This window comes from Vulpes lagopus, chromosome 11, assembly GCF_018345385.1.
Source record: "Vulpes lagopus strain Blue_001 chromosome 11, ASM1834538v1, whole genome shotgun sequence".
Lineage (NCBI taxonomy): Eukaryota > Metazoa > Chordata > Mammalia > Carnivora > Canidae > Vulpes > Vulpes lagopus.
In genome coordinates, this window is record NC_054834.1 from 43,493,786 (window position 1) to 43,515,128 (window position 21,343).

A 21,343-nucleotide genomic window follows, 5' to 3' on the forward strand; every position below is an offset into this window, starting at 1 on the left:
GATTTAGAATACAGTCAGAACAAAAACAAATATAATTTAAGTACAAATGGAGAAGTACTAATATGAGTACTGTTGTAGAAGACTGTATAAATAGATACGTAATCATGCTGTCTTAGGATAAATCTTTTATCCAGCTTAATGCTTCTTTGGCATATTTATTTGAAAGATGTGCATATATACATAATATAATGCTAAGTAGTAAGGATTTTTAAAATAAGGATAACTGATCCTATAGAAAATTTTCCTGAGTTTAGCTCACAATTTACTTATTAGTTGATTATACTACTTACATAAAATTCAGCTAGACAAATTACTAGAACTATTTTCAGAAATAGAAGGGGGAGGTATTTTTCTCTTACATAAATGAGTACTCCCCCATATAGCCCAACCCCCAATAAATGTATAAATAATTCTGATATTCTGATAAAAATGTGCTTGACATCTTCACTGATACATGTAAATTAAATGTGGTAACATTTGTATTTGGTCTGCAATGAAAGACTGCTATTTTTATTGAGACTTTTATTTCTCTATGCTGAATTGATTTTTGGTGCTTACATATCAAAAAAATAAGCCATCTTTTACTACAGTATGAGTTTTACATTTAAGCTCTGTTTTGCCTTGTAATTTTAGGTTGATTTCATTAAACTTTATCAAGTCTTTGAAAGCTAATTTCCAAAACCACAGTGTTTGTTATCTATCTTAGAAACTTGACTGTGAAATTGTTTTTAATGAGTGCAAAGAAATGTAGAGTTGGGTATGAACAAAAGTAATTAATGTAAAGGAATTTGTATGGTTTAAGAGTATTTTCATTATTGCCTTATTTTCTAGTTTGCAATGATTTAAAAGGTTTAAATTTAATGATTGAAATTGGGAGCTTTTATATAAAGGACTAGATAGTGTATATTTTAGACTTGTAGGCTAATAGGCAAAATCACAGATTTTCGGTAGGTACTTACAGAACAGGAGTAAAATCTGCACAAATTTTCAATGACAATTATAATAATAAATGAATAAAATTTTGGGTAATAATGACCTGCTAGTGAGAAGTATTAGGATTTCTTTTGGTGGCAAGATAATGTTTTGTGGTTCAAAGTTAGTTTCTGTATCACCATAATTGATTGTAAATGTTCTGTAAATCTATTAAAGTTGGTCTGTAATGAAATTTTATGTATTTTGTCTCTGAAAAAGTATCTTTTCTCACAGACAGTGGCAGATGCTTATATCAGTCCATGAGTACATGTGATATCGACTGGGCATATTTGTCACTTGGAAGGTGTTTCTAGAATTTTGTTTCTAGAATTTTCTAGATTTTTAAAAATATTTGCCTTTTTATCACATTATTACATTTCGGATTTATTACTGTCAATTGAAGATTAGGTGGAAGTTCCAAACCTGCAGTTAAATGTTGCTGTTATAGACAAATGTGGGACACACAGTGGTGTCTTTTGCATTCATTCGACCAGTATTTATTGCATGCCTCCCATATGCTAGGTTGTGGTATAGGTTCTAGGGATGCAGTGCAGTGGTAAATAGAGGAGAGACAAACAAAATATCAGTGATGTATGCTTTTTAGAAAATTAAAATGGATGAAATGATATAACTGCATTCTTGCTGTGTGCCAGTCAGCATTGCTAAATCACGAGAGGTATTTGGCTCAAGTACATAACTACTGTTGTGGTGTAAAGGCAGTCATAGACTGTATTTAACAAGTGGTTTGTTCCAATAAATGTAAAACTTCCTTTGTGGATACTGAAATTGGAATTTCATGATTTTTACATGTTAAGAAATAGTAATTACTATCATTTTGATTTTTTTTTCTCCACCTTAAAAATGTAAAATCCAGTTATGGTTCACGGGACACACAAAAATAGGCAAGGATCTGGATTTGGTCTGTAGCTGTAGGTTGCTCGATTTAGGCTTAATTTTGTTTTTCTTTTGCTCATAACAACTAATTTATTGCCTCCGCTCTAGAGGCCAGAAGTCTGAAATCAAGGTGTCCGCAGGGCCATGTTCCCTCTGAACCTTGTAGGAGAATCCTTCCTTAAGTTAAATTTTTATGAACTGATGTAGAAGGTAGTAATTTTTTATAATGAATCAAGCAGTCAATACTTGAGTTGAATTTTATGACCTTAAAAATTGATATTTAAGTGAATTTTAGGAAGTATGCTACTTACATACCTAGCATAGTCATTAAGTAGGAACATTAACTTTTAACATTAAATGTATAAGAGTGGAGGCATTTACGTAATGGCTATTTCCAGTGTACTGTAGTTTAAAACTATTATTTCTGCTTGTCTTAGGAAATGCAAGAATATTAAATGAAAATTGCTAATGATGGACTCGGGTTTTAGACTAACAGCATTGAGAAACATGTAAGATATATTTCCTAGTACTGAAGAATTAAAATTTTATCAATCTTTATAATGAGGATTATAAATTCTTCATAATAAGGATTTTTTTTATTGCTTAAAGCCAAATAAAAATGAATTTGTGTGTGTGTGTGTGTGTGTTTTTAAACATCTCATAATGGAAAAAAATGTGTCAAGTTTTGTTAAGACGTTCTCCTGATGTGTGAGAATGTGATATTTGGGGAACAAAGCTATAAGTATAAGGCATTTTGATCTGTCAGCTAGACTGAGAAAACACTTCTGTAGAAACAGAGGAGCAATTGATGAGTCTGTTGAGGAGTCGGAAGAGCACGACAAAATATTAGGCATGGACAAAAAGAGGGTATTAGCAAGTCTACCTTCCTGCAGATTTCCAGAGCCTCCTTAAGTGTTCCTAACTTAAATATACTAAGCTGGAGAGATGTATGCAGCCTGTTCCAGTTACAAAAGTGGAAAGAGTTCCTTTTCAGTTAGTCATTAATTAACATCCTGGGAACCGTCTAATTGGTCCAGTTGTTTAACTACAGCATTCCCTTGTCCATACAGATTTTTTGCTTTCCAGCGGACATAAAGATTCCAGTGATCTGGCACTGCATTGTTTGGTACATTACATTAGTAAAGAAGCACAAATTACCTAGCTACTCTCCTCCTCCTCCCCTGTCCTTTCAGATGTCAGGTTTTTCTAAGTATGAAGCCTAAACTTAATCAATACTTGTTAGCTTAAGGCTGTAACGTATTTTTTCTTAAACCGTCACTATTTCTAATGCTAGTTTCTAATATGCTAGTTAGATCAAAGACTAATTTTCTAGGCCCAGGCAGCTGATAATAATGGGAGATTGTTTTTTTTTTTCTTTGAAATGATAGCTATTAGGCAAAGGAGTAAATACTTATAAATATGAATAATGCCAAAGCAGTTTTTAATAATGCTGCTGTCTTCCCTGAATATCATGGGGGAAAATCCTAGTTAGCTTGTACCCTCATCATGACCTAGTCCAGGATATCAACAGGCTGGAGAAAGGGGCATCTTTCTTAATTTGTCCTTCCAAAGACAGTGCTTCTTTGTAAATTTTTTTTTTCCTTCTGGGGACTTCCTTTTGCAAAGCAATTGGTGAAACCTTCCCCCCCCCCCTTAATTATGAAAAATTATAAACATAAATATAATTAGAGAAAATAGCCTATGATTTTCTCTCTGTCCATCACACAGATTTCTATAATTATTTTTAAACCATTCTTCATCTGTTCCGTATCTCCTTTTCCCTTAAGTATTACAAAGCAAAATCTAGACATTGTTCCTACATACTTTGCACTTCTAAAAAAATACTGTTTACTTTGCTGTAGAGACATTATTGTGCATTGCCAAAAAATAATTTATCCTCTTATAACCATTTCATTTTCCATTTTCTTTGATTTTCTTGAAAAATGATTTTTGTAGTTCATTCGTTGGAAATAGGATCCAAACAAGCACCAAAAGTTCCATTTAGTTGTTAAGAATTGTGAGTTGTTGGGGTTCGCCCCCCCCCCTCCCGTACATTAGAGGTCATTGTCTTTTATGCATGGACTCATTTGGTAGACTAGTGAATAGTAGGAGTTCTCTCTGTGAATAATATTTTTAATGTATAAAATAAAATACATAAGATAAAGAAGACTGGTTGTACTGAAAGAAGATTATTAAGAGACTTTAAAAATACAAATTTATGGCATGGTAATTTGTGCTTCTCTAATGCATTATATAATAAAATCTAGTGACAAACCCTAATAAATGCCAGAGTCTTAAAATGTGAGCATACATAATATTTCAAGATATCTGTAACAGGTGTAATGTGATATCAAAGCATGAGATTTCTTTTGGTGATAAAGTCATGTCCGTGTTAATAGTACTGTGGTTTAAGGAAATGTTAATTTCTTTTAGACGTTGGTAAAAATAAAATTGCAATTTTATTTTTTCCCCCATCCAGATAAGGATCCACACTCCCCTACTCTATAAAAGGTTTTAAGGTCCTGGCTACAATTCTGTTTTACTGTTTATTTTCTGTTTTTCTGCAAACGTGGCAAATTTTTCTCAACCTCCTGGCTTTTGTGTTTGCATTTCTTTTTTCCTTAATCATTCTTTTGCTCTTAATAAGATTGGCTACTCATAATTCACATCTTAGTTCACTGGTCACGTTCTCAGGAAGGCTTCCAGGTTTTTTCCTAATAATCTTGTTTTGTTTATTTTGATGACTTTCTTTGAATATGAGGATCTGAAGGTAGGAACCATATCTTTCTTGCTTTCTAGTAGTTCTTGCTCTTTCTGGTTCTATCCCTAATTCTGAGAACAGAGTACCTGACACAGAGATGTTGTTTGAAAAGTATTTATTAAATTAATGAATGTTTTCTAAGCTCATACTATACACTGTATTTTTAGTAACTTTCCATTCTTATGCAGAGTAGTAGTTAAAAATTATTATTGTCATGGATGCTTTAGTAATATATTGACCCTCAGTTCTACTTCACAGTTCTCTTATATATTTCTTTTTTTTTCTTATATATTTCTTGATTACCCTTTACTATGTCTTCCTTGGTTAATCAGGATCTCATACAGTGTTTTTTCTCTCTATAAACATGGCATCATTATCTCCTCAGTGCTCAGACCAGGATTTTAGGCAGCATCCTTGCCACCTTTTTCCCTCTTCTTCACTCCCAATTTCTAGACATCATGAAGGCCTGTTGACTTACTTCCCAGCATCTCTGAAATTTTTTATCTCATGTCACTATCATACTTCTGCTCCAGACTATTTTTATATCTTTCCAGGACTATGCAGTAGTCTCATAATTGCTCTTCTCTTATCACTCATATGTCTCTTCAATATGTTCTTCATATGTGGACACACATTCAAGGTGGCATTACTATGTCAGGGCAAAAGAACGTTTTGGAATATCCAAAGTCTCAGAGAGTACACTACTCAGGTATCCTGAGGATAATTTATGACAGAAGAATGAAAAACCAGATGCAAATCAGGTGAGATCCAAGAGCTTCAGAGAACTTCACGTTGTAGCCAAAACAGTGAACAGTATGTTAATGTTCAAAAACAGATAACATACAGGTCATTAGACATGAACTAGCCTCAGCTTTTCTTTTTTTCCAAATATTGCTGTGTTTGCAATGGATTTCCTTTATTGTAAGGATGCAACCATAATTTTTAATATGTGCTACAAGTCTTCTTGTGGTTTTACCTGTCCCCCCCCCCCCGCCCCCTTTTTAAGCATCAGCTCTAATCAATCTTTGTCTTTATTTTTGTGTCTTTGTTTTTTCCCTCCTTAGGGATTGATTTGGTATTAAAAAGATTTCCTTTCAAATAAGATAGAAATGCTTTAAGCCAAAAAGGGGGTTTTATTGAGTCAGATTTCAACTCACTTTCTAGTCTAGGATTTTTTGTTGTTGTTTATTGCCTTTAAAATTAATCTTGAGGAAGAAAGAGGTAATTTCAGAATAAAGTGGAAAGCACAAATGGAATCAGAAGATTAGGCAGAAAGATTATTAGCAAGGAAGAGACCCATTTATGGATCTTGTAGCTGGCCAAAGATTTGGGGGATTTTGGTCTTAAGAACATTGGGAAGCCTTTGAAGCACTGGAATGATGTGAATAACTTCTAGGGTTTGTTTTGTTTTTAAAGATTTTATTTATTCATGAGAGAGACAGAGAGGCAGAGACATAGGCAGAGGGAAAAGTAGGCTTCCTGAGGAGCCTGATGTGGGACTCGATCCCAGGACCCTGGGATCATGACTTGAGCCAAAGGCAGACACTCAGCCACCCAGGTGCCCCTACTGTTTTGTATTTAAAGTTCCATTCTGGCTGTAATATGGGAAACATTGCATGAATACGAGGAAACGAATTGTGAAGGTATTGCAGGGCCAAGTGAGAGATACTCATTTTAAGTACCAGAGGAGTTAAAAAAAAAAAAAAATAAGTACCAGAGGAGTAAGATGAAGAAATGTAGATGGATTCCATTAGGAATCTAGGTTTTGAGGTTAGATAAATATGGTGATAACAGAAGGAAGTGGCAAGAATGACACGGTATGCTTCATGTGGCCACTGACTGGGGATAGCCTTTCACTGAGACATGAAATGATGAAAAGGTATTGAGTTACATTTAGAGATGAGAGAAGATAACTTAAGTTTAAACATACTGTTAAATGTGGGTGTACTTATAGACACTCAGATATATAAATAGTTTAAATTTGGAATTACTACTTAGGAAGTTTGATTTAAAAATTCATTTTATTTTTGTAAAAATTAGTTTGCTCAGATACTAGTTTTTTTCTCTTCAGTGTAGAGGAGTCATTTATTCTCTTCTCTCTTAAATAAACCTACCAGGAAGAAGGTTGTAGCTGTTTTTTGTTTTTGTTTGTTTGTTTTTTTTACCTTGTCAAGAGATAGATCTTTGATAAAGGAATGCAATTTTAAATAGCATCTGTGAAATGGGATAGTCCTGTCCTCCCTCTTCATTAGTTTGTGAACTTAGACAGCATTTTACAGTGTATCAGGTTCAGGCAGTCAGTTTTTGTTATTTTCCAGATGTATTGGCTCCCTCTCATGGTGCTATAATTTTAGGAAACCATGTCCTAAAAGCCCTTAGTAATAAGGTATTTATAGCAACATAGTCTCAGTTATATTGTTATATGCAGAAGACTACTTTGTTGCTCTTTTGAGGCTTGATCATGGATATGGATGATGAACAGGTATAAACAATTCACTTGTTTTCTTTTTTAAAAGATTTATTAATTTTAGGGAGGCAGCGGGAGAGAGAATACTAAAGCAGAGTCCCTGCTGAGTGCAATGCAGGGCTCAGTCCCAGGACCCTGAGATCATAACCTGAGCTGAAATCAAGAGTCACACATTTAACTGACAGCCATCCAGCCACCCCTTAGCCTGTTTTCTTTAACAGAGAAGTTGTTCTGGGATCCCTTTGCATTCCTGATTTGTTCAGGTGGCAGAACCCACAGAGGGCATGGTCTTACAGAGAGCATTATGGAATCATCATAGGAGCTAGGAGCAATTTTACTACTTCAGAATTTGTTAGTGGTAGAATTGCTGTCAGGATTCTTTGTTACAAGCAAAAATTGAGTCTAACTGAAGCAAAGAAAAAAGTATTGGAAAATTATGGGCAAGCTTATAAAATCAGAGAACCAAGTGATAGAAGGGATAGGAACCATAGCAGCTCTGTGTATCTGAGTAGCAAGAGTTAATGGATAATTCCTTCAGGGTACTGAAGTTCCAGTGAGTTAGCTCCAGTCATTTTTTCTATGTGCATATGCATGCCTGAGTGTGTGTCTGTATGTTTGTTTCCCTTAGGACTCAAATTACTAGAAGAGAGGGTCTTTGATAGCTTGACCAGTGCAAGGCAGGCTACCTTGATTGAAAGTCTTCCTAAACTTTCTAAATTGAGGGTCAAAGTAGGTTTCCAAAGGAAATTTACTGCAGAATTTTTTAAAGATCATGATTTTTTTTTTTTTTAAAGGAGTATACCATCTTCGGTGGATGGAACTCCAGTTTTCTAAAGGAGTAGAGTTTAAGAATAACTATATATGGTAGCACTCAAATTTGATATTTCTGTTAATAACCTTTCTCTTTTTAATGCTTAATAAGCAGCTCCTCTTTAGTCTATGCTCTGTGTTTTTACATCCATCCTAAGCCAGAGCTTTTGCAGGCTTGATTTTTAAAGATGGTTTTCTACTTTCCCCTTGTTGAGGCATAATGGTTATCCAGATCTGAATCTCTTGTTTTTCTTTTCTGATGCTCAGGATTACCCATAATTCTCGCTCATCCTTTTATCTACCCTCCTCCTACCAAATGTGTATGCATGCACATGTGTGTCTGTGTGTAAAACCAGTCAACCCTTTTTATGGTGATATCCTTGAGAATAAATAATAATTGATAGGTGAGTAAGGGATTCTTACTGGTTTTTGTATGCATTCCCAATAAGGTTGATGGTGATTAAGGATCATATCATTTCTTTCTTTGTAAACTAATATTTTTTCCCATTTTTCTATCAGAATGTTGGTCTCTTCTGCCTCCTTTTTTGATCTCTGTATCTTTTCAATATATTGGGGTTACTAAACTTTTATAGGTTACAGCTATCTTTTCTCAGATTGTTGTCTTCTGTATTTGTTGATGTTTTTATTGCCATGCAAGGATTTCTTTCAAAATCTTTTGTAATCACACTTATAAATCACTTACCACTTCTAGATTTTGTTATATTTAGAAACGTTGAATGTTGAACTCTTTTCCCAAGTTATAAAGGAATTCACTTTTTCCCCCTATAGAACTAATTTGTTTCATTATTTACATTTAGATCTTTGATCTGATTGGAAATTATTTTAATATATGTTTGAAGAACAGATTAATTCCTTTGTCTCATGACTGTCCAGTACCCAGGTATCATTTATTATAGATGGACCATATCTTACAGGTTATCGTCATAGTGTCTATACCTGGCAGATTGTAGGCTCTCAAAAAATGTTTGAATAATTGAAAAAAGTATCCCAGAGGTCTTCTAGTCTGGTTATTTTATTAAAATTTTTATTTTCATGTATAATTCTAGAATGTTCTTTTAAAATGTTTAAAATTTATTAGAGTAGCTTTAGTGAACATGTGCTAATGCAAGATATACTTTGATATGATGCTCATTAGCATGTTAATGACTTCATTTTTCATTAATTTTAAGCCTGGAAAGATGAAAAAATACAGAAAAAATAGGAAGAAGAAAACACCCATTTTGCCGTTTTCCAGAAATCACATTTATTTTTTAACAGTCATTTTCTGGGTTTTTTTGGGGGGGTGGTGGTGGTGGAATGTGTATTGTTTCGGAATATGAACCATACTACATTGTGTTTTGTTTTGTTTTTGTCTTTGCTTAATAGAGTATAAGAGTGTTTTCCTATTAAATAGTCTTTCAATCCTAATTTTGAATGACAGTAGTATTCCATTATATAACTAGCAGTTTGTTTAATCTCTTTTGGAAATTCAAAACTTTTTTTCATGATCGATTATGTCCTTATAATAAATTTTTAATTGTGGACTGATGGCTCAAAAGGTCTTGTTACCCTTTTGTTGTTAAAAATTTTTAAGTTGCTTTTCAGAAACTGTACCAATTTACATACTGCTTTTGGTGAGGGACTTTCTCATTTTCATTACCTGCATAGACTATTATTTTAAAAAATATCTTCCATTTTAATAAAGATGGGACCTAGTTTCTAAGTGTGTTTATATGACTACTGGTGAGGCTGAATATATTTTACCTTAATGGATGATTTCTTTGTGATTTACTTCTGGCTTATGGTCAGAAATCTTTTGAAATAAATTGGTATTTTCTTACTTGTAAGAGTTCCTTATATATCAAGCCTATTTTCTTACTTGTAAGAATTCTTTTTGTATCAGGACTCTTACCCTACTATCAGTTATTATACATATTTTCTCAATTTATAGTTTACCTTTTGTCTTAATTTTGTTTATGGCAAATGCTGGTTTTATGTGGAGTGAATGAATATCGTTTACCTTTTTCTGCCTTGATTTTGTTCCCTCTATTTGATTTCGTTTTTATTCTTTGATCAATAAAGCTGTCCCCATAGTCCCTCATTAAAATGCTTGACAATATTTGGCATGTAGTAGGTTTGGTAAGTATTAGTACAGTGTGTATTGTACTTATTTTGCTCCACCTGGAGTTTATTTCTGTAATGGTATAGGACGTGACTTGAATCTTAAACATTAAATTCTAGACATCAGCCAGTTTCTCTATTTAGTAATGGAATATTCTAATGTGCTTGTAAGGTTACTATAAATGTTAGGCCCTCTTTCAGGTCTTTTTTTTTCTTTCTTGATTTAACTACCTAACCATTATGCTAATATAAACCAAAATCATTGTTGCTTTATTTTATTTTTTTATTGTTGCTTTATAGTAAATTCTTTAAGATCATTTTCAATATTTCCTTAGGTACTGATACCTTTTTTCCATACTGACCTTATATTATGATTACCACTCACACACACTAAAAACTTTTAAAAATATTTTTTAAGATTTGATTGGGATTACACTGACCCTGTATATTACAACAGTTTTTTCCCTAGAATATTTAGAAAGTACAGCTGAAGAAAACATGTTAATTGGGGAAGAATGGCCATTTTTAAAAGTAGGTATTCTTGTTAATTAAAAAAAAACGATCTATTCTTACACTGTCAGAATTTTTATACCTCCCAGTAAGTTTAGTTTTCTCCATAGAATTCCTTACTTGTGATATTCCATATTTTTAAATTGTTAACCTTTGTGAATATACTACCGTGTGTATTGTATACTAGTTTGTGTATTATATATATATAATATATATATGTTTATATGTATTGTGTGTAAAACTCTTGTTTTACTATTTTAATCTTGGTTTTTTGACTGCTTATATGAATTCCTTTTATTCTTTGAGTTGATCTGTTGGGTGCTGTATACTGAGCAAATATATATATTTTTCTTTTTTCTGTAGTTACATTTCAGTTCAAGAATCATTGAGGTAGTTCTCAATGAAAAAAAAAAAAACATTAGCCACTCTTTTCAAATGAATTTTGACATGGAATCTTTTCGTATTAAACATGAGAGAGTGTAGTTGTATTAAAGTGAGGGCAGGACTCTAGAACACCAGTCTCCTGGTGTTACTAGTTATTACTGAGACACCTGAGGAAATTAGTTTGAAAACTATTGTTAAACCATAAAACATATCTAGTTATGGGCTTACTGAGCATTTTTATTTCTATTCTTAATTTTGTCTGATAATTAGATTTTGGCTATGGCTTCTGGTAATTTCTTTTAGTATAAATTTTAAGTTAGTATTTATTTTTTAAATCATAAGTGGAAACGGTTTTATCAAATGCCTTTAAATAATTTTTTGTTGTAATATGTTTTTATTAGCTTGTTTCAAACTTCAGTGTTTGAAAATTCTCATTGCTAAAAAAAAAAGAAAAAATTCTCATTGCTATCAAAATCTCATGTTCTCTGTTATCTAATATGTTAATACATTTTAATTATGAAAACACCTTTAAGTAGTTTTATTCTGCTTATAAATTTGTGTGTTTTATTTACTTAACTCCTAAAAGCATGAGTTCAGGCTGTTACATATGATGTTACAGTTTTCTGTTATTTAATATTTTTTTATGATGCCCTTGACCTATTGTTTTTCAGTATTTAGGATACTGATGAAAGTGAGATACATTTTAGAATTTGTAGGATCCATTTGGAAGTTGGAATAATTAGATTAATAAACAGACTGAAGCGATTAATTCAGCTCCAGTTGTCCTTTAGCTCCGACATTTGCTTTGGTAAAGGGAGAGAAAACAATTCCTCCTAAAGATACAGAAATATTTTCTTTCTCTTCTGACACATTGTATCTTGAAAGTAGTAAGATTTAGAGCTACATCATTCTTAGAGGAGGGTGTGTTTGTGTGTTTTTTGTGACAAATGCGGGACAGGTTTCTTCCTAAAACTCAAACTGTCACTTTTTAGTGTTTGTGTGTATTACTTGTCTTCTGGGAGTAATGTTTAAGTGATAAACTGATACTCTTGTGTGAGGTATATTAGAAATGTATGCATAGTAGCGATATTCTTTTGTCTTCTTAAACCTATGTTAATTTAATAGTCAAAATTTATAGTTGAACAGTAAAAACCAGAGGGGGGGGGAAGCAAAACCCCAAACCTAAAATCAACTTGGTAAAAGGATTTTACCACCTTATTCCAAAACAGTAGGTGACTAACAGTAGACTGAATAAATACAGTGCTACTTTTGTCTATTAGAAATGACCCAGTTGTGCTTCGGATAGCCATCTTTTAGAATTTCTCACTGAACATGCCTGTTGTTTACAGATGTATGAGTGCCCAAAGAAGCAAGAGATAAGCTGTAATGCTTAAGATTTCCTAAGGTTTTAGGAAAATTGTGGGCAATTGAAATGGAAAAGAAAAATAACGGAGGGATCAGATTTCTTCTCTTTTCACTTCTCTTTATTTGTACCTAATATTAGGTAGCCCCCCAGTGTAAGAAAATGGTTATGAAGCTTTACTTGGCAAAAGATGAAGAATAATCAGAGAATAGAATAGAGGACAGGCCATAGCTCTTTAGACCTTATAGCAGGTGTCATATGTAAAATATATAGTAGATAATATAGTGGTTGAGAACATGGTCTTAAAGATGGAACCCTGCTGCATTTTTATTAGCTGTGTGATCTTAGCTATTTAACTTCTTACATGAGTCTTCCTTTCCTGTCTCTTAGTGTTATTTGTCAGGATTCCCTGAGGTCATGTATGTAAAGTGGTTTAACATCGTACCAGGCATATAGTGTATGCTCTATCAGTAAATAGTTCCTGCTGCTGTTGTTTGTATTATTTTCATAGGGCTTTTGGTTAATAGATAGTAAGATTCCAGTTGAAGTTATATGATTCTGCTGTATACAAAGAGATGAAAAATTTAAATTGCTCAAATTAGAATTTAATCACCTGTAATCTTGATGAAAATGAACTTGTGTAACTATTGAAAGTTTTGATATTTTTATCCCCTAAAATATTTTTATCCCCTAACATAACACTTTGAGCATAAAGATTATATAGTTGTTCCTGAATTTTTTCTTTGATCAAATGCAGTACATATATTTAAAATTATATTTTCATGTGTAATTATAAAATCGCATAGTACTGGGCATGAATAAGGCACAGTTAATACTTGAGTGAGATGAAAAAAAAAAAAATACTTGAGTGAGATGTTGAGATATCATAATAACAATTCATATTTTCTGAAGAATTAATCTTGCACATTGAGAATGAAGGGTCAAAATAAATTAATGGAATGTTTATTTTAAAATAAAGATTTTTAGCAGTAGTAGGAAACTTTATTATTTGATCTAGTGTTCTTTGAGAACTCAATGTTAGCAGCTTACTATCAGTTCTCAAGATAGTATTCTCAGGGATATTGAAATGATTTGAAATTGATGTCTAAGCTGGGTGGAATTTAGTTGTGTTGTTTTTCATAAGTCAACTTTTTAAACTTGAATTTTTCCAGAAGGAAAAAATCTATATTTAAAGATCCTGCGCTGTAATCATAATTTAGGTAAATAGTGAGAGAACAAATAAATAAATAAATAAGTAATAATTAAATAAATGAGAATTATCTTACATTGAAGGAAGGCTTATATTTGTCTTTCATCAGACTTACTTATCTAATTTGGTATTATCCTTTTACGTGTGACCTTTATTTAGTAAGTTTGCCATTTAGTCTTTTTATAATTCTATTGAATAAGTTAAGTGAAAAATGGACTTAACCAAGAGTTGGGGGTGTTACATAACTTGGCTTTCAAAATTACTTGATGTAAAATAGAATACTTCAATTACTGAATTGAAAATGGGAGATAAATTCCATGTAAATAGAATTCCAACATATTAAGTAATAAGTACATAAACAGTTTCTGTGATTCTAAATGTTAATAACAATCATAACAGTTCTGTTTTGATGTAATATCTCTTCAGAATAGAATCAAGGATAAAAATGTCATTAGAAATAAGATAAGTAAAATCTTCATTAGATTAAGTTTTACATACTTTTATGAAATAAAAAACTTTTATATTTAGTGGGTTACTATTTCTTGATTTTTAAAATTTGTAATGGAGCCAAACAAAATTACTGTGAAAATATTTGTACTGTAACACTCAGTAAAGTTTTTTTTTTTACTTTTTTTTTTATTAAAAACTTGGTAAAAGTGCATTGTATACATTGTCATCCTAGAATCAAGTGTTTGTCAAACATTTGTAGTTTTCCCGCACCCCTCCCAAAAAAGGTTTGAAGTTGGTGACACAGAATAGTTGTTATCTACCGAATTAAAAACTGCCGGTTTGTAAACTTGGCACTCCGAGAAAGAAGTAGATGCCATAAAATGATTAAGTATTGGCATGTGTACACCTGCTGTCAGGAAATAAACTTCCCATATGTTGCAGTTTGGCAGACATGCATCTTAAAAATGTATTGAATGAAACTGCTGCTGCACTCTTTGTCCTGTATCTTTTTTCAACAGTACATTCTCTTTTTGCCTTTAACTAATTACTTCTGCTTCCGTTAGAGGAACATGATATATTTTTACGATACCCTTGAAGTTAAGTGGTAGTACTCCTTAAGAGTGCATAACTGATCTAATAGAATAACTCATTGAAATACTAGCGTGGCCCTTAACACCAACTAGGAAACAGACTGTCTATTTTGAAACATTTACTTTTTGTTTTCTTATAAAAACTTGAGCCTGAGACACATTGATTTTTCACATTTTATCACATCATGTCAAAATAATTTCCCTCAATATATGTACTAATAAAAGAAACTGAATATCTCAGTTTTTAAAAGGTGAATACTTAGATGAGAATTGCATTGATGAAACATCTGAACTTTATAAATTGTTTGTAGAGTAATTTAACTAAATCTTATTGCATGGAATATAGTTTTAGAACCCTAGAATAGTCAGGTCAGAAAATTTGTCCTTTGCACAATTACAAAGTTTCCTTAAGATTGACAGTAATGTTTTATTTACATTTAATTATATGTTAAAATGAAAAACTGAATCTAAAATGATCTTTTGACTGTCTCCATTTCTTAAATTAAAATTTATGAGGAAAATATATGCAAAATACATCTTATTGGCCCCTAACAAAAGCCTTGAACCATTGATGTTTGCATGCTTGTTATTGCATGTTAATACACAGAATCCCCTTATACAGTTTTTTTTTTAATAGATTCTTTTGGGATACCTTTTTGTTATATAATGTTGTATTTTTAAGAATTACCTTCAGAAATTAAAAAAATAATTTTTGAATTCCTTTATGTGATGAGTTTTAACTAAAGCTTGTCCTATGGATGTAATCAGTTTTAACTATACATGCTTTTAGCAATATTTTACAGATTGCACATTTGAAAAAAAAAATGTCTTCTCTAGTGTAATTTACGGTGGCGATACCTGCCTGCCTTTTCTTTTGCTGCATTGGCACAAGCATTGTGCTTATTTTGTTGTAAATGGTTCCAGTATTTTATCAGTTCACTAGGCTGGAACTGATGAGAGGTAATTAGGTGGCTGTATTTACAGCTTGAATAAGAAACTCGCCAGTGATTGAACACAAACTCATTGGGAGGGGGCACAGGATCAATTCTCAACTTGGCAAGACAGATCCCTACATACACATCTTCCAAGTGCAAACGACGGATACTTAAAGAAACTTTAAATATCTTCTCTGCCAGATCTCCAGAAAAAACATAACCAGTCCCAGAACAAAAGACAGGGTAGCGTTCACTTGGGTAGAGGTCTGGTGGCATGTACCATTTGCTATCTTTGTTCCGATTAGGTGCATATCCTCTCATTAGGTAACCAGTAAAGTAGTTATGTCTGGGAGGCAGATCTGGCTTCAATAACTTATGTATTAAATATTCAGTATTGACAAACATGTCACTGTCAGTTTTCATAACATATGGAATATGTGGACAGTATGTTGCTACCCAGTTCATGCCCATGAGTGTTTTAATTGTCAAGTTGTAGTATGTATCTAAATATTCCTGTTGAATTATATCATGATATTGCCTGCTTTCTTCCAGTATTGCGCGTTGAAGGTAGCCACTTAACTTAATACTTACGCCCAACAAAAAAATTCGTGTGATTTGGATACCAGGTGCTAGACTTTCATTGCCCCATGTTTGCCGAATAGCTCTTCTGGCTTCTGTTTGTCCTGGTTCTGCAGCTATTAGCAGTATTAAAAAAGGACTTTTCTCCTGGCATTTTTCAGGTTCATTGATAATATATTTGAAATGGTAAGAATTTGGGTGTCCAGTGCCTTTTTCATTGTAAATACTTCCATTGGCACTAAGTGTATTCTCCAGCCCTGTAACTCCTTGTGGCGATAGGTCTGTGTTATTGGAGTTAGTTGCTGTTTGAGGCCTCAGAGTTTGAGGGACTGTTTCTTTCCAAATGTTCCGGAGAGAGCTGTGGTTTGTCTCACTTTTTGTAGAACGAAATCCTCGGAAAGTATATGTCACAGGGTTTTCTTTAAATCCAGCTCTGCCTGGCAGCCAGTCATGATGGTTGAAAAACAGAAACATAGCAAAAAGAAACACTAGAGAAAGTACACCAATAAGATGTGTACGGAACAGAGACCTCTTGGCATTCCAGCTCATCTTTGCAAAGCAGCAGTGTCTTCTCCTCCACTGAAGCATGTTGTAAATATCCAGAAATGGGATATGAGATACTACTGGTGGCTGAAAATGTTTCCTTTTTAATCAGTACTATTCTTTGGTAATCATTTTTTAATTCGGCCAGGTTGTCTCCCATGCAGTCATTCTATAAAGATGAAACATAAAAATTTACAAAATGCTAAATAGTACATAACTGCCTGAAAAGAGAGTTTGGATGTTAATTATTAGGACAAATACGAATTTTTTAAGTTGTGAAAATATGATAACCCAGGAATGAAGTTTAAAATTTGTATATCCTTGGTAACAAAGCATCACTGAGAACCGGATAAGCACTGTAAAGAGAGAAGTGATGGATTAATTTTCTTCCAGTTATTTCATTGTTTAAGTAGCTAGCTCTAGTCGTTTGCACTTTTGATCTGAGTTAAAGATTTAAAAGTTGTATGCATGTGGAAGAGAAGAATGTTACTAGATTCCTGAGAAAGGCCATGTTAGAAGGCCTGAGAGCAGATGGAAAATTTATTGGCATTAATTAAAATTGATTTGACATACCATTGGTGGTATGGTGCACAGTCAGCGGCCTTTTTTGTAAAATGGTCATGTATCAGTTGTGGGACAGACGGTGCAAGGTTGATTATGGCAGAGTTCTGTTAGTCACAGTACACTGCTTGGCATGTTTCCATTGGCCCCTACTGTGTTGAGAAAGTCAATGAGAAGATGCACCTGTCAAAATTAATTTTCAGGGTCCAGTAACTTCAGTGCAGGATTTTAAGACAGTAATAAATGATGAACATTTTCAAATACTCTTTCTAATTTTAAGATGAGGTATTCAGAAGATCAGTGGCCTGAGTTAGACTTAAGGTTGATTTTTAAAGTATAGCAACTAATTATCCTTAATTATCTTTGGCCTTGACGGAACACTATCACATATCTCCATGTTAGAATTAAACAAAGAACTACTTTGAATAGTCCTTTCAGGTTTCTTACAAAATATAGGCACTAGGTATTTAAAATTAAAAGTCTACAAAATGCATTTTAAAAGATTCTTGAGTTTTGCTGTGTTCTACATTTGTTTGTAAAGACAATTTGTTACATTTTTAGGACTTCTGGTAGCATGACACTTAGAACCTTAGATTTTTAAGAGATTATGAGACGTAAGTATGGGGGTTCATGATGCTACATATTAAAAACTGAACAAGGTTTTTCAGTGCATAGCACAAATTGTTCATGTTTTCATGTTTTTCAGTTTTTCAGTTTTTCTGAATCAGGATGTGAGGGTTGAGGTGGGTGATAAGAGCTGTAACTTGTTCTATTAATAGAAAAAAAACTTGTTAAGAAGGGGACTCATAAATAATTTTAATTTTTTCAAATTTGTTTTGTGGAAATTATTTCTTTAAGCAAAAGAAAACTAGTCAATTAAAATATTTAATGTAGGAGTGTTTATTAAAAATTCTGTGCATGTATACCTATACCTGTGTGTTTGTGTAGCCTGTGATTTAAGAGATTCATGCTTAATGCCAAATTTGCTTAACTTTGACATGAAACTTAATGTTTTGGAAAAATAATTGTATTTACATGGAGGCTGTCATGTAATTGAATAATTATAGAACTTATATATAGCATGAAGAACTTTGAAAATTGATTGAAAGGGTTAGACATACATGAATGAAAGTACTATTCTAGCAGGAGCCACTAGGAGGAGCAAGTAGGTGGGAATTTGAACAAATGTCCACAGTATGATAGTAAAGGCGCCAGCTTTTGATAATTTCTAGTATCTGAAATTATGTAGTACTTTTAGAAGTTATGGTTCTCAAATATAAAAAAATTGTTCAATCATTGTGTGAGATACAAACCGTGATTTTTTTTAAGTTTGGGGTTTTAAAAACATAGAACCTAGTTTGCTATTTATTAGGCTCTATTTACATGAATTTCAATTTCACATTACTATAATAAAGACCAAGGCTGTTCACTGTACCAGCAAAACAGTTCTGCTGTGAGCTGAACTGCAAGTAAGCTGAGCATTCTGATTTAGAAACTCAATCTTTCCCTTCCTGTACTTACAAATAGTTGTCCATTCTGTTTAGACCTGGAAACTCTTTCTAAGCTTATATTTTCAAATGAAATTTTGGATAAATAGTAACAATTCTTTTTCCTCTCCATGGAGAGGCCATAGATATAAGGGTTATGTATATAAATTTAAAAGAAACAGAAGTTACTTTTTACATTTATTTGGTAGTCTATTTTAAACATTCAAAGCTAAATTAAATATGTTACCTTTTTGTTGATATATGTTTGGTATCTGGTTGGAATCCAATCAGTTACATCTTTTAAAAGTACACATTCGATAGTTTAAGAAGCAGTAAATATAAGGTCATATTTTTGAGTGAAATGACTGAAGAATGAAGGTAAATATCCTAGAAATAAATTGTGATATTTTTATGAAAGCAGTATTACTGAAATATCTCTAAAATATTTCCATGTTACAGAAAACAGCATATTATTATATATTGTAATCTAGCATAGATACGTAGCTTAATGGTCCTGTATGATTTGTAGCAATAGGTGATGGAAAAGCATCTTAATTTAAATTTTATTTGTACATTTGTAAGTATTAAGCTTCCCAGACTTTAAATGCATGTATACTCATTTGGTAATCTCCCATTGATAAATGAAGTACATGTGTCTAGCTTTAAAATTTTCTTTATTAAAAAGGTTCTCAGGTATTCATCATAGTTTTTCTGTTAGAAAGTAAAATTAAAGTTACTGTTTTTCCTTTTATTAAATGTTAAAATTATTCTCTAGTTACTGCCTGTTGTGTTTTCTTAAAAAGTAGGAACATGACAAGAAAGTTAAAATATTGTAGCAGTCTAAACAATTTGCACTTCTACATTTTCAGCATAGAAATACCTTTGATTTGGCTCTTAGGGTTTTTTGTGATAATTTTTTCAAGTTACTAATGTGTATTTACATCTTACGAATTGAAGTTCATGAAGAGACTGTTATTGTGAAATGTTTAGTTACTTCTCACATACTCATTCTCTATCTCTGACACAAACTGTTTTTATAATTTGGCTTTTAAAAGTGTTGATATCTTAAGTCTGTTGGAACAGTCCTAGATTTTAGTGGTGCTTGAATAAAACAAAATTCTGTGCTTTTGAGATATCTAGCTTATAAAAATGTTTAATTGGTGCTATTAACATTAAGAGAAAGGGCTCTAAGAGAGACTTGAGATTTTTCACAACTGTATTTTTTTATTTAATACCATCTGACTTCATTCTATAGTGGAATAAAAATTCATGGTATGGTAGTGAGACTTGATGTTGAGATGTAATAATAATAAGGCCTGATAAACTTGTTTAATCTTAATTTCAGAATGGAATACTTACGTATGCCTTTAAAATGTTTGCCTTTGTGATTATTAAATAATAGGTTATTGAGTTGTGTTGTGAGATTGAGCAAATATCAGGATCTGTGATAGATCTGTAAAAAATTTTTGAATATATTTGAGTTCCTGAGCCATGAGTTGCTATTCTGTGATTGCTGTTTAAATAGTTTATTCGATTTATTTCTGCCCTGCACACACATACCATGATGGTAGTTTGTTAATACATATTAATATAGCCTAGAAGCGCAGTAGCTACATTTATATTTAATTTTTTGTCCTTGTTTTGCTGTTCATGAATATTTTTATATCTTTTTTTATTCTATTTTGAATTTCACTTTAAAAATTATCACTAAGAATAATCTTATGTTTGATCATTTAGAATCAGTCAGTTGCTTAAAATTAAAGCTCACTTTTTCAAGTGGGGAATTTTTACCAAGTATTGATATTTCTTTGTTTAAAGTTGTATTCACGGACACTGTAATAACATACAAATCTACTGTGGTGGTGTTCTGTGTACAAAACTCATGCCACCTTATATGATCCTATGCAAATGCTTTCCTTTTTATAGCTCAATAATAATATTTGTTGAAACTCTCTTAGATTGTGTTTGTTATCTTTATTTGGGAAGATGGGTCTTGGAAGGAAGATTTGTTAGTGAAAGCTGTTATGTATTAGTAATTTGTTTTAAAAGGACTTCTACAAACCTCTTAATATTAAGATAATCTTTGATACTATTTAATGTAATTTCACTGCATTGTCTCTTTTGATAGCCATTTTTAAGAGATCACTTTAATTTACTAAAGAATTCATTTTGACCTAATTTGATAAGAGCCTTGCTATGTTTTCTTTAGAGGGCTACAGTTTTTTTAAGTTTAATTTCTCAGAGAATCCTTGAAGCACATCTTATTGCTATTTGCCTTTTCTCTCTTTTATACATCCACAACCCATATTTACTCCAACCTACATACTTACTTGAATAAAGCAATGACAGCTTTAACAATGACAGATTTTAAAATCATTTATCTAGAAACCCTTTCATAGTTTCAAGGACAGTGAACTAGATGAACTTGTTTATCAGATATTAGTGCCTCCGGGGGCTATGAAAAGGTAACAGACATTTAAATGAATATTACACACAAGATATTGACATACCTTCCTTGGTCAGGCCATTTATGTGGAGAGGATTATGCCCACTGAAAATACTTTTGGCACGCCATCACTTCAGCAAAAAAGATGCTATCGAACATGCGCACATCCCCCAATAGTCTGCCTCCTGCGATTGCTTTTCACAGTATCCAAAGTGTCCATCTGTCTGCTTGTCTTCGAGTTACCCTTCTTGTTCATATGG

At 32.4% G+C, this 21,343-nt stretch overlaps 2 protein-coding genes across 4 annotated transcripts in view; one reads left to right on the plus strand and one right to left on the minus strand.

Moving 5' to 3' along the window:
* Positions 1–21,343, plus strand: part of CDC73 (cell division cycle 73) — a 118,940-nt gene that overhangs the window by 41,367 nt on the left and 56,230 nt on the right. The gene's annotated exons all lie outside the window — the stretch shown is intronic.
* B3GALT2 (beta-1,3-galactosyltransferase 2) lies at positions 14,195–21,285 on the minus strand. The gene is made up of 2 exons (XM_041723225.1): positions 21,148–21,285; positions 14,195–16,758 (listed from the first exon to the last, which is right to left on the minus strand). Exon 2 carries the CDS (start codon positions 16,632–16,634, stop codon positions 15,366–15,368), a length of 1,269 nt encoding a protein of 422 aa, XP_041579159.1. The 5' UTR covers positions 16,635–16,758; positions 21,148–21,285; the 3' UTR covers positions 14,195–15,365.

Excerpts from the sequence above, each read along its gene's own strand:
- B3GALT2 (XM_041723225.1), bottom strand. The coding sequence starts at position 16,634 with ATGCTTCAGTGGAGGAGAAGACACTGCTGCTTTGCAAAGATGAGCTGG.